Source organism: Rhea pennata, chromosome 1 (assembly GCF_028389875.1).
Source record: "Rhea pennata isolate bPtePen1 chromosome 1, bPtePen1.pri, whole genome shotgun sequence".
Lineage (NCBI taxonomy): Eukaryota > Metazoa > Chordata > Aves > Rheiformes > Rheidae > Rhea > Rhea pennata.
Window position 1 is genome coordinate 75,956,731 of NC_084663.1, and position 15,152 is coordinate 75,971,882.

Here is a 15,152-nt window from a genome sequence, read left to right on the forward strand (position 1 = left end):
CAGACACCTTGAATTTCAGTACAAAGTGAAATTGCTCAACACCATCACAAATTGTTCAATTTACAGGATTGAGTCAACAGAAAACAAGCAGGTGAACTACATATGGGGAGGAAAGGAGTGAGAGGACTTGCAAAAGACACTGTTATCCACCCAGGTGCATGTGCCACACTTTGCTCTTAAATTTGTACATGCACTTCATCATCAATCATTGAGTGTAAAGTGTACCAGGGATGAAAGAAGAGAACTAAAAAACAGACCAAAAGAATTGTGCTTAGGATATCTGCATAGTAGGAGCATACAAAAAACCAGATACTCAGTTTTACAAAACAAATTTGGTGAAATCAACATAATATCAATTAAATGACACACTCTGTCAAATGGTTCCTTCACAACTTTTCTGGAAGTCTCTAATTCTTAAGATTTCTACAGAATTCTGCGTAACCTTAGGCAAATTATTTAACTTTCATATTCATAACTTACAGCACATGGCATAACAGCCCCTATTTTAGAGGGAGTTTAGGACGCTGAGACCGTTTTCATAGACTCCTTCAACAACCTTTGATTAATTAGCAATTAGAGGAGCAAATTACTAGCAGTTCATTTTCAAAACAGACAGAGAATACATCTTCCTTAATGAGAAATGCAGGTCATAAGAACTGTTCACATTGCTAATTCCCACACTTGATCTTTCTAAAATTCCAAACAAATGTCAGTTTAAATAACCAACTCTCCTTACACCAAATACTGAAATGCCAACACTCATCATGTGAATTTCTGACAAAAATTAGTGTTTGAGTATGGAGGCTCTTAGTCTTGGCTTGTCTACGACTTTGCAGTTTGATATGGATTGAAGATAACAGCTATTACATTATCCCCAGCCCATGTTACCTGTAGGGAGAAAACCTGCCAACTCTGGTAAATCACCAACATAACATAGTGTTCACAGCACTTTGTACTGGATAATATTGGGTTACATTACACGTGCTATGATTTAATCAGCTATAAACACAGAGACCTTTTAAAGGAGGCACTCCATACTCAAGAGAGGCAAAAGTGCTGTTGCTCTTACTCTAAGGTGAGTGCTTTATGTTGGGATGATAAAAGAAATGTATTTTCTACTTCTTGGTATTGGTAAGTCAGGCAAAGCCTTTTGAAAGGGCTCAGTCATACTATGTGTTATGCAGAAAAATCAGACAAAAAGATTCATTGCACAGGTTCAGAGTTTTTTTCAATGGGAACATAGTTCAGAGAATAATTAACTTTGACTTTGGCCAGAACTCTAACATCACATGATGCTCCTCTCTCCATTATACTTAACCTCTGTGCTTCTGCATTTCTTGACTCTCAGGAGAAGCACAAGAGTTGAACTCTCACAAGGATATCATCCTGATCACTTGCGCATGATTAGCAGATTAGCTTTGCAATCTCAGCACATGACCTACTCCACTGAGAATAACATCAGTTTTCAAGGGACATGGATGTGGTTCAGGTGGTTTGATTACACTGTAGTTTAGGTAGGAAAGGAATTAGCTAAGTGAAAAGAAAACTGGAAAGAGAGAGGGAAAACTAAAAAGAAATGGCATTACTGAGCCAGGACATTAATGAGACAAAGCAGAGATATAGATTTTACCTAGTGCTGACTGTTCCACACCCTTCTTCTTTTCTTCAGTCTGTTCTCCTCCCCTTCACTTCATTCCCATCCATCTGGCTGCTCCCCTTTTTCCGTTACTTTCCTTTTAGCTGATATACTCCTACCTCCCTGCTTTCTTCCTTTATGCCTCCTCTTAAAAATACAGCATGGCACTACCACAATGTTTCTGCCATGAAAGCATTCGCTGTGACTATGTGTTTTGTGTTGTTCCCTGCCCTGTGTTTGCCTTGTCTACTCACACTGTAATTTTTCCAAGTTTGTACAAGTCCTAGAAGGATCTAGCTCATTCTCGACTGGTACTCAAGTACAAAAACCCAAAATACCATCAGGAACAGTCATAACAACAACAATTTTCCTACCCAGATACTCTTCAGATGTAAAGCTCAGCAGAACATGCAAGTTATTAGGCTTGGAAAGTTACATTGTTATTAAATACAAACATCTTCCTTCTTATTTCCATTAACTCCTAGCTTGTATGATGATGGCCCAAAGCAACCTCCAAAATAATTACATGGAATGTAATAATTAATGGCATTCATTAAATGCTCAGTATGCATGCTATACACAAGATGGTAAAGCATATATGAACAGGCATTTAGCATTTATATCTTCAATTCCTACTGGTTTACAGCCAAAAATACATTGTGGCATCAGCCTCTAAAGAGCTCCCTGCTGGATCACATCTCTGAAATTTGTCATGAATAGCAGAAAAGGATAGCAGTATCAATAATATGGTCTGTGGCTGATTTCTCTACACAGTGGAAAACAGAGAGAGACATACATTGAGAGGCCCATAGTGAATGCAGCAGGTATGAAAGACACCAAGTATCTTTCACACAGAATTCAGAGTTGGCCCTGAATTCATCATTATATCATTGATGGCATTAGAGACATACAGAATGACACATACGGTATATGATATACTTAAAACAGACTCCATTTGTTGGGTGCATGTGTGAACGCAAGGTTTTTCTAGAACACTCTGGCTTAATATTCTTCCCAGCTCTTTCTCACCTGATGTTTCAGTCAACTGGATGCTAGAGGCCTTTAAAAAACATGTCAGTTCTTTTATTTAGTATAATCCTGCTATATCCAGAGCAGACAGTATGAGCAGAATATTGGTTCACTTCCAGTGCTATTGAATGATTGAGTGTGAAAGGCCCGTTTGCATATTTTCTCTAATTTTTTTTGAACGTACTGCTTTCCAGTGTGTTTTCCCATTCGTGCGTATAGCTTGCCCATCTTGTCAGCACTGCTAGTCAGTCAAGAGCTGTGCTACAGATTGTTCACTGCACTTTCTGTCACACAGGTGTGGAGAGATTTTTGATCTGACTTACAAACTCTGCTCCCCTAGTAGGCTGGCTGCCTGTAACACTGCTGCAGGGAATTTCAAACAGCTCCTCTTTCCAAGACTCACTTCTTGGTATCTGCAGCACCATTATTTTACACTTCTTTTTCCCCTTTAATTTCATCCCTTCCAAGTGACTGTAGTAATGGAGCCACACAGAGACAACTACCACACCATTATACTATTTCAGGTTCTGGCTCAACAAGAAAACATGTGTATGTCCTACTTCATTATTTAGTCAGTCTTGCTTAAGTTTGAATCTGCTTTAACAACCATTCAAGCTCTATATGCAAGTTACACACGTGACTTCTTAATTACTCACTAGCTGATGTTTTCTAGTACATCTAGATCTATAGTTTAAATTTTTATTTATTGTTATGTTTCTTTGACCCTTCCTCTTTTTTATCTATTCTGATTATGTATCCTTGAATATTGGACTATATATTGGTCCATATATTGGTCAAGATATTGAATATTGGACCTATTTGTCCTATAGGACAAATTCTGCATAACATTCTTAGAATTCAATTATAGCTTTTGGCAAAATCTGGAAATCTGCTATTTTTCCTAAATGTTACTGGATTTCTATTTTGAGTTGCAATGAACTCACCACCACTGCATTAGGCTAACCCATCAGTTTGCTACTGCATTCAATCTCAGCTGAAGTAAAGCAGGGGAGAGTACTGATTACTCAACAAAATTTGGTTTTGTTTCTGAATCAAACCTTAAACAAAGCCCCAGAACATTTTAAAGAGCAATATTTTGTCTTTCAGAAAGCAAGTGAGTTGTAAAACTAAGGTGGACTATATGGAGCTTCACATTTTCCTGAGTATAAAGATGAAAAGGCTCTGAAATGGTGCCTAGGAACTCCAGCAGGGTCCTGCAACCATTCCTACCTGGCTAAGTTTAACTCTGCAGCTTCAGAATATACCACAGCTCTGTTTTGATTCCATATTCTATGCCATTTCCTCACATTCTGGTTTCCATCTGGACTGAGGAACAGGACTTCATGTGGTCTATGGGGTGAATCTATCCTGCAGTTCAGACACAGTCACAAAGGCTTTAGACAGTACTATGAAGTATGGGCCTCTGTTTTCTTACCTATAAGAGGAAGATTGCAACCTCAGGTTTCAGATACATTTAACAATTTTATAAGCCGAAACTGGCATGCCATTGCCTCCAATTCTATGCTATCCTAAGCAATCATCATTTAAGCTGATATTTATTGAACACCTTGAAAGCAAAATGCTATACATAATGACTGAGAACTATTGACAATTTTGATGTCTTACTGAAAAAACTGCTTTTGTGATTTCATTTGGATACTACACTTACTCTTACATCTGTCCTAAACTTTCACCTTATACTGTTTTTATGATAATATACAATTGCTGCTTCCCCTCACAGATGAACTTAAGCCAGATTTCACTTGCATTAATTTTACACCAGTGTAACTTTACTGACTCTACTAGTCTTAATCATAAATCATTGATACCTGGCAGCTGGGAGATCAGGCCTAACAAAGGTTATGTTTTATTTATATCAGGTGCTGTTGCCTGTTGTCACAAAATCCTTCTATTGCAGAGGACATTGTACAGAGAAAGCAAATGTGAGGTGCCCTTCACCAGGAAAGCTGGAATAAATAAGAATCCCTGAAACCAAAGCACAGCAATTTTTGTAGATTATACACACTTTTAAAAAGGTTACAAACACTTCTAACAGGGCACACTGAGATTTAAAAGGCTTTATTAAATCTTTTTCCTGAATACTTTCTGTATCTTATATTCTATGAAAGGTAATCAAATGAACTATTTTTTCAAATGTACCATGGTAGTGCATAAACAAATGAACTTCTACTATATTTTGGTCATACTGTGTACAGTTTTAGGGAAATGCTTCCAAGATCACACTATGTTTGGCCAGACAAAATTCATGCTACCTGAAAGCATATTTATTATTTCCTTAAAATTTACTTTATAAATATTTCTCTGCTTTACAATCATATTATGATTCCAATTTAAAAAGACAAATAAGGCAATCCTATTCCAGTAAATGGGATGCCTGTACTCAGGATAACTATGCAAAGTATATTCAAGCAATGGAGTAATTTAACTGGTTACATCATTGTGAAAGAGCTTTCAGAGTTGAGACAAGAAACCCTGTACTTTGTAAAGTTTAAAACCATGCTGGCAACATTTAATTATTCAAAGTCGTCCTTCCACATTATTTTAAATATAAACACACTATTGTGCTTCTGCAGAATAAGCACCTCTGTCCTTTAAAATGCTTTGCAGAAAACACTGAGTCGCAATAACCTTCTTGCCTAGAGAGTCACACAAGGCATCAGCACTAGAGATGGGAACAAAGTTCACAGTCCCAATCTGCAGACCTCTCCTACCCTGACTGGGGATCATTTTTCCTTCCTAGGAGCCCTAGCATTATTCTGCCATTATAAAATCCCATCGGATTACAAAAATAGGTGAAAAATAATAATAAATCATGGAATGTAGGAAAGTAAAAAACTGAACAAAGGCAGTTTTATAGTCCTCAGAGCAAGAAGAAACTCAGTAGTTTGATGTCAGCTCACTAGAGGACTCCAGTGCTACTACTGCACAATTAACAAGGCTTTAAGCATATAATCAAGTTTAACAGGTTATTATGTATCAACAGAAGCATAGTAACTCTTTTCATAAACACATTTAGCCCATGGCAAATGCAAGACAATTTGACTTAACATCTCTTTCCTCAAGGACTAAACTGTTGCACTTCCAGTGTAGAAAGAGACAAGCAATTTTTGAAGCTCAGTCATAGCATGGTAATTTGATAAATTGTGGTAATTCGATTTTGTGCATAGGAACCCACAACTCTGCAAAGAGCATAAATCTAATGATATAAGCGGAAGTGAAAAAGCAATTCCTTGTGAAATGGCTTTTTAAGAGGCCTGAAAATGATGGTGACAACCATGTAAAAAGCTTTTCCGCTGTTTGACCAGACCATTATAATTTCCAGACTTCTATAGCCCAGTATTTCTCCACCTCTTCTCGTCTCTACTTAAAATTACCACTCCTAATTGCACCGTCCTTTTTCATTTACTTGACGCTAGTAGTATAAACAAAATATTGTTACTGAATTATTATCAGATCTAAAATCATTAGTATAGCTAAGTTTAGGGAGACATTCAAGGGTTGAGATTTAAAATGACAGATGTCTTCCTAGCTACAGAAATCCTAAAGTATCAGGCTTATAAGCAGACCTCCTTTTTGCCTAGTGCCTTGTGCAAGCAGGACACTTGCTTTCTGGGTGTAGGCCAGTAGTAGCCTTCTCTACTGCTTAAGGTGGGGATTTTGGTTGGAGAGGCAGTTTGTAGCCAAGGCTCCTGAACACAGTAACTTTGATGTAACACAATGACGCATCCTGTACCCTTAAAATGAAGTTAGAGCTCCATATCGTTTTGAACTTGAGCAGAGTTACAGGCATATAGCTAAACTCTGTCTATCTTGATGCTTTTAGGCCCAGATCAGATTTTTAACCAACTTTGATATCACTGGGACATTAAGGACGTCTCAAAGGCTTTGCTGAATTGGGCTTTTCACTTATTATCAAATTGAAGGAAGACACGCTGTAACCCACTCACCTGACTCAGTCATAGCTGTAGTGTATGATACTAATTTCCACATTTATTAAGCACATGCTCCCTCTGGAGCTGGAGGTGTTCTAGTAACAGCTTTTTAATTCTTTTTAAGTCAGGAGGAAATACAAATGTGTCTCCAGTATAATTCACAGTGCTTACACCTACTATTGCAATTAAGATGTAATAGAGATAAACAATTACCAGATTTTCCATATCTTTTACCATCATCTTCCCTCCCTTTCTCTCTCTCTGTTGTTGCTGCCATTATTGTAAGCAAACCAGTATAGGCAAAAATAAATGAGGTAAGTTGTACTGGGCATAGCCTCTTCCCAAAAGATACTCAAATTTATATGAAATCAGCTGGCCAATAATGAAGAAAATAAAAGAAAGCAAATGTTGGGAAGCTAAGGTTTGCACTGACTAACGTCAGCCTGGGCTCCCATCGATATAAAATTCCTCCTTCTCTATAGATCATTAATCCTTTTTGCCTGCAGGAAATAATGAGTACGCTTCTAGATGGCAAGCAAACATGACAATGTTAAAAGCCCCTGCCTTGAACTCCAGGGTGGCTTTTAACCACAGCTTTGGGGTAGCAGTGTGATGATACACTCCATTCCTGAAGCACTGAGACTGACACAGTGCATCTCTGGTAGCTGGAGAAGTGCACACAGCAGCCAACAATCTTAAGGATGCCTCCTGTCAGGAAATACATTTCCCTTGGCTGGTTAGTTAGCAAAAAGAGACATACTCCTGCCTCTGCTTACATCCCTGCCCCCCCCACAAGTATCTTACGCCATTTTTCAGACCTGAAACTAGCATATCGCTTGAATGTGCTGATGAGCTCAAAGCATATGAGCAGCACCAGCCTCACTGAGGGTGAAGGTAGACATGCTGGGCCTGCAGATGGGGCATTGCCAAGGCTTTGCTACCAGTTCTTCTACTCTGGATTCATTCCACCAAATGCAACCTAAGGACTTTGCATTTAAAAACAAGAAAGAAAAGGTGGTAGGGAACTGCATGAAGAACCTTGTGGTAGACTATTTCAGACTAGCTGAGTCCTTGAAGAGACTTTTGATGATGTCAGGAACATGCAGATCATGTGACTGCATATGCATTTTTCAGAGATAAAAATGTAATCCCACTGCAATTAATGGATTTTGTTATGCTTAAAGTCAACAAGCTTGCTAAAGCGCATTGTCAGATCAGAGCCTCTGTGTTGGGATTGCAATGCTAGATGTATGTTATGCCTTTGCCTACTTCACCCTTGTTTACCAACAGAGGTATAGACACAATCTAGCACTAGGCATAATTCTGGCTAACTACTTTGATGAAAGCATTTCTGTACTTTTGCACTCCAGTAGTTTCTGCAGAGGCACTCAAAAGTGAGACACATCAAAGTGAGTAAATAGGGATATTTAAAAAGACACTTACTCTTTCAGCATGCATGTTTATTATTTGCAGTTCAATTACCTTTGACAACTAAAATGCATCATTGGTCTCATTTTCTTCTTCCCGCATACCCACCCAATGCATTTAAGTGTAGGATCATGACATGACAGTGTAATGGTTACTCATATTGTAAACTGGCACTTTATTTTTGAAAAGTTGCAAAGCATTTGTTCATAATATACTTTTGTAACTGCCTCCAGGCTATTTGCATTTTTTTTTTCAGATCTTAAATAATTTGATGATACCTTAATTAAATGACTGTGTCTTATTTTTCATTTTCTTTATAAACAAATTAACGCAAATATATGCATACCATGCGTTTTTATTATGTGCATGCAGCAGGCAACCTTCAAATTCATCCCTCCAGTCCTTCCTGCAAAGTAGGAATCCTCTTTGCCATAAAAACTCACCATCTCCATCAATAAATCTTTTCTTTACAAAACCTTTTGCCTTTAGAGTCTCATTTTTCATTTATTTCATTAGTTTCCATCTTGGATAACTAAATTCTCTTGTATTACAGCTGGGAATTTTTATAATGTGCAAATTGGAATAATGATTGTATCGCTGTGCTCTGCAAGTGGTTTTCATTAAGCCTCCAGCTACTATTCTTTGCTCTGTTGGATATCTTTGTGTCAGGGTTACATTATGCTGGACAGAAATTTGAACAATTTATGTTGAAAAGAATGACTAAAAACCTATTAGAGAACAACCTTTAAAATACACTGGTTGATGGAGCTTAATTGCATGTCCTTGTCAAAACCAAAAAGCCTCAGTTTCTTAAAACTTAACAATCATTTTAAAAAGTGGAACTGTGAATATACTCCATAGTTTCACATTTCTAAAAATGAAAATTTACTAACTGTCTTTAAAATTCTGTGTAAACAGGCACATGATGCCAGAAATACATTTACATTTCTGAGAAGCTCAGCCTGTTTTGTTTTCCTGTCAACAGAGTGACTAAATTCATGCTCTATGTTCAGGTAGGATTTTCTGGTTAATTTTAGTGACTCATAATTCAGAACTACTGCATGGCTTGTGGAAATTTACAGCATGCTTATATTGTTGATCATCAGACTCATCTTGCTACTTTGCCATTTTCTGTTACCTATTGGTAAATGAGTTTGCTAGCCTATATTATTATTGTTGCCAGGGCCACTAGAAGTCTGAATGAACACATAAAGAGCCCCCTTAATTGCCAAGATTTATAGCTATGCTGTTTTCTTTTCCCGCTTTCCACTCAAACTTGTCTTCCATGCCTGACATGTATAGAAAAAAGGAGAGCAGCTTATTCCACTTAAAATCAGCAGCAGACTAGGATCACAGTTCTGCAGACAGTCCTTATTTCCACTGCTAGTGCATAGGCAACAGAAAGACAGTTTTCTAATTCACCCTAGACAGGTGAACCAAAGGAAAAAGACATGTCAGTATAATATCAGCTATTGTTAATCTGTAATGAAGCAATGAGTTATATGGCAAAAGAAGATAATCTGTAAAACTTCCAGAAGAAAGCTGCTCATTTTGATTTAAGCTTTGATATCATGCTCTCAAAGGTGGAAGACAAGAGACCATTTAAGCAATAAACAGACAAATAAGCAAAAATAGACAAGAGATGTTTTAGTGTTTAGAAAAGTCAGAAGCACAAAGTTGCCATTTGAAAGTCTCTTCTCTGCCTGTCCCAATAGGCTGCTGTTTGAACTCTGTATATTCCTATGTCATATTAACAGCTTTGTCTTATTTATTCTTGTGCTACAAGTTTGCCTTGTGGAGTAATCAACCAGTACTAACCAACAAATACAATGATTTTCAGAGCTCTGAGGGATAAAAGAAAAACTAAGAACAGTTTCTGTGTTTCTAATACAGTTATTCTCAAAAGCACACATCACACACTGAAAACTTACCAATAGAGCGATGAATGCAGGTATGCTGGTTATCACTCAGGAAAAAGCCCTCTTTGCACTGACATTCATAGCTGCCCATTGTGTTTACACAAATCTGCTGGCATCCTCCATTGTTATCCTGACACTCATCAACATCTACGAGAGAAGAAAAAGGAAGTTCAAAGTAATATACAGACTCAAAATATATATCTAACAGAGCAGGGAATCCACTAAAAGGCACACTGTAAATATTAAACTAATGAGAACTACCCAGACCCCATCAGAGTTAATCCAAATTAATCCATCTAATTCTTTTTCCTGCATCCTGCGTTTAAAGTTAACATTAAAAGACCTGTGAAGAGGGGAGTGCAGTTAAGTTTCCATGCACTCTGAGCTGCAAATTGATTTCCAATGCACAACGAATGTTAACGTCCTAAAAGGGCTATGACCCCATCTGCCAAGAGTGGTGTTGCGCTCTGTCATTCCCACTCTACTTGGAAAGACATACTTCAGCCTACAGTAATTTCTAGCAGGGGTAGCAGGCAAACACAAAGGGCATTACTGGGTGAAAAGAGTCTTTATAGAGTTCTGGTCTTGCACAGAACAGCATGTTTCAATTACTGGAGTCATAACCCCCTACTTTGTCAGTTTGTTTAATGTTGTTTAATGAAAGGAAGGCTTCTTAAATCTAAATGTTCCATGTCTGTATTGTCATTTTAATAGGCAAATATATAAAACCACAAAGGCAGCATTAGCTACTGGCTGTTTTGAGGGTCCCTGCCCACCCCCCTTCACCTCTCTTTGGCATTAAAAATTTTATGCTGTGATGTTTAAAAGAGACACATGTTTCAGTACTGTGAGAGCACTGCCACTAAAATATATCTGACCCACATTCAACCTTGCAGCTCTCTGTTTTGCTCATAAAAGTTATACCCATACTCTGTTTCCTCTTTGGATAAGAGAGCAACTTGCCACCTGAGAAATCCATATTTCGCTCCTTTATGGAGACTCTGCAACCAGTCAGCTATTTTGTAGTTATGTGCCAACATGTCAGCAAACAAGTTAGTGTGTGTTTTGCTTTAATTTTTTTTACAGGGGCAAGAGGGTAGGGAGCACAACAGAGCCAAATGACCTGCAACATTCAAAACCTCATGAGAAGGGCTGGCACAGCTCCTGTAGAATTAATTCCTCCAAGACTTGCCATAATACATTAAGGCAAAATCAAGCTTCTTGGGCCTAGACTCTTCCAGGGCAGTACAGGAGCTCTGAAAGGCTGAAGAAATTCAGCTGGTAACTAATGCAAGAAAGCAAGCTGGTTCAGGCAGCTTGCTCAGCCAAGCTTGTTATCAGCATCTGTGCTGGTGTGCTGCTTGTGTTTCAGTGTAGATGACAGAAATCATAGCTCTTCTTGCACAGAAAAAAAAGAGCTCTAGGGTAATTACAGTGGTGCCCAGAGAAACCAGACAGCCTCCTCCTATCTGGAACTACAATAAAAGTGCATAGACAGTCCTTTCCTCTTTTTTTCTTTTTTTTCTTTTATTTTTTTTTTATTCCCCAGGATATCTTTAAGCACTATTGCACCATATTCTCTGTATCAATACCATTCTTATTCTTTTCTGGATCTGAATCTTTTCCATAACCCCACCAGAGTAGTTTTGAGGACATAAGAAAAGTGCAGACTTTCTTTGCCTACTGCAGTGTAGGAAGGAAAGATCAATAGGACAACTTTGTGAGAGCCTTCAACTGCAAGTTATCAGGCCTTGCTGCCCTGGGAACATTAGTACCAACTCAAGCTTGTTCCTTCAAAACAACACACTGGGATCTAGATTCTTCTCTCTGGAAGATAAGTGGAACATTTACTGAAGGAAAAAAGTCTCAGTTGATACATGTACAAAACCCAAAATTTTGATAAAAAGTATGTAGCCTTCCAAGCATTCTGTTTATAGTTTCACAAATCAACTTGAACAATTGCCTTCCAGCTCTGATGAATAATCTGAAACAAATGCAATGATTTATAAACATTTTTTCTGCTCTTGATAATAAATGTTGGTGATTTACCACTTCCATAATGAGATAGCTCAAATTTACCACCAACCCCGAAATCCATACGCTAGAATAAAAGTTATTACCATTCAAACTCTTAGAGAAGGTTTTCTATGAGGAGTTGCTTCCAAATGTTTTCAAATATTTGGCTTGAAAAGATTTTAATACGTATTTATGAAGAAAAGGAGTAGCTGGGATCTAGGACATCTCCATCTCCATCATACACATGCCTTCCAAGAAATCCTGGCCTGGTGATGTAGGATTAGCACTTTCTCTTCTTAGGTCTCAATCCTACATGAGGATCAGGCTTTTTGAAGCACACTGCATTACTGCAGTCTTCAAGGGCAACATTACTTATTATCCACCATACCAAACAATCTATTGGTCATGACTGCCTGGAAAATATTTATTAAATTATTTTCATGCTATTTTTGTCCAATAAAATCACCTTATGGTCAGCCTATTATTAATCTATTTTAGAGAATGAGGTAAAAAAGTCTTCTGGAGTTAGAGAACTCCACTGAACCTCAGTGAACACAAGCTTTGATAGATCTGGCAGAATAATTGCTTCAGCTATCTGAATTTCTTCAGAGTTCACAAACGAACTAGCTGCCAAAGGTTTTTTTTTCTTTCTTTCATTGTTTGTGCAGTTCTAGTTCAATGTAGCTCAAGTTACCCAGCTGAACATGTAAACACCGGTAATGCAGCATATGTGATTGCATTTTGGACCACATTTACTAGAGATTAACTCTCACATAAACAACAAAAATAAGTAGCCAGTTTTTCTATAAAGCTCTTCTGGCTCCAGTTTTGGAGGCTCTGCATGTCAAACTGGGCCCTTGACTGTTTTAAGAAAGCAAGAGTGGATCCTCAATAGCTTTAATTTTCAGCACTCTATGACAGTTTACACCTGCTGGAGAACTACCCCAGGGCCTAACTCTAGATACAGAAAAATAGTCACTTCTGATAATATAAAACCTCTTTTGAATATCTGCCCTAAACCCCAACTAAATCCATTTTAATGATTTTTAAAGGTATTAAGCATGAATACAAAACTCGCTTTGTTACTTTTAATAAACATTTTCTTTTCTTCTTTTTTTAGAGCAGACACATTTTCTTTGGCAATCTTTTGCACAAAATCATGTACCACTGGTCATCTTAGGCCAGACCAGGATTGTCTCCTGGGGACTGCAGCCCCAAGGCAGTGGATGATGCTCCCTAACTTCCTTTAAAATTATATGAAATCTCAATTCCACTTCCTAGCCTCCTTGTCTGTCTGAAGTTGTGTCACCCAGGTTGGCCTCTCCACTTGACAGTGTACTGATTCTTAGAGTTCTTTATCCACTGCTTATGGAATAGGTGAGCCTTAAAATTGTACTGATGATACCAAGAAAGGAGCCTGAGCAAGGTTTCCACAAACCTACATAATCCACTCACAGAAAGATGGGAAAAGGTTATGGTCGTCTGAAACAGCTGCTCCAACCCTCATCCTCAAATGTGAAGAAAAACTATGAAAAGGCAAGAATATGTCCTTAAACCATTCTCTTCAACACTTACACAAAAAATTGTTTTGTGATTGTCTCTACTAAAAGCAATCCTTGATGGAAGTGTACAGAAATAACTCAGCATAGCCCTCAGCTACTCCCTACCATCACAAATAAATAGTTAAAGCAACAGTCACTGCAACAGCTATAATTGTTTAGACAGAGTTTAAAGCCAGAGTGGCACACTTCTGTTCCCAAGGAGACTAGAGCCTGAGCTTTTTTATTGGCCAGTCATCATTGAGGACCAAAAAGAATAGGGGAAGAGGAAGATCAGGGAAAGGCTAGGAAGGAAGAAAACTTTCAAAAGAGAGGAAGAGATAACAGATACATGTATATGTATACATACATATGTAAATATGTAGTTATATACCTGTGCATCAGAAACACTACGCAAATTAATGCATACCAGAATTTGCATTAGACCTCTCACTTACTGGACCCACCACTTCTGCATAAACAAACTTGTGCTCTGTATCTTGGTAAAATGAGATATTCTAGAAAGCGGTAATGTGGAACAGTATCAAAGGGTAGGAAACATTACAGCTGATAAAGATGAATGTTTAATTTATTAAATAAAGAAATGCCTCTGGATTCTCATTTAATTTATCCAATGAACTTTTCAAACTAGTTCCACTGGTATTTCACCCTGATCTAGTTTGGAGCTTCCTTCAGCATTTTGCCTAAAGAAGTAATTCTGACAGACTGTCCTGTTCAGATACCATCTAGGGAGAAGGCCACTAATGAGGTCTTTTAAGGGTACCTGAAACAAAAACCACAAGCAGGAAGGGACCAAAGTGGAAACAGATTACTTAGAGTCAATGTCAAGAATATTATGTCCACTGCCTACTTCCTCCCATGTTTTTCCCTTCCTTCCTTCTGACATTTTTCTTTTGTGCCAACATTTTCATAAGCACTCAAACCCCTCAGAAATCTGAGTCTCATTTTCAGAATCACCAAAGCATTTGGGAGCCAGAGCCCTATTCACTTACTCTAACAGTAGGGTTTCTTACTGACTTCTGAAAATAGGTCTTAGATTCATGATTCAAGGAGCTGATCCTCAAAGTTTTACTGTAAGCCATTCTTTGAAACTTTTTGGAAGCTCAACTGCCTATTTTACTGGTGCAGAACACTATGGTAGAGAGATGGATTGCTGGTAGCAATACTCCAGACTTTCCTCAAATTTAAGCAACAAAGCACCACAGAGGATCTATCGTATTTGTAAGAGAAAAGATCCCCCTCAGCCTTCTACTGTCTACCTCATCTATTCTGAGTTAGCAAATACAGCAGTACACAAAGGAGACAATTACATAATACATTATAGAGATAATTTGAGAGACTGTATCATGGCTAAACCAAAAAGTATATCACTTTTAGACCAAAGAAACACCCACTTCTAGAAATTAGCCTAATGACAGCAATATTTGGCAAATATTCTTCCCACTTCCTTATTCCATTCCTTACAAGTACCATGGTGCTGCATTGGAGTGCATATCTTGGAAGATAGGATTTTAAGATAGCTGTGGAAGCCCAGAGAGTAATTCTAGCATGTAGGAGTGAAGCCTGCGGTATCAGATTAGACGGTACAGGCAGGCATTCCTGTTGAAATGGT

General features: G+C 38.0%; 1 protein-coding gene across 1 annotated transcript in view; it reads right to left on the reverse strand.

Moving 5' to 3' along the window:
* SCUBE1 (signal peptide, CUB domain and EGF like domain containing 1) overlaps window positions 1–15,152 on the reverse strand; it is a 209,806-nt gene that overhangs the window by 150,868 nt on the left and 43,786 nt on the right. The window contains exon 4 of the mRNA XM_062570700.1: window positions 9,978–10,112. Coding sequence (XP_062426684.1) covers window positions 9,978–10,112 — 135 coding nt within the window. The remainder of the gene's footprint in view (window positions 1–9,977; window positions 10,113–15,152) is intronic.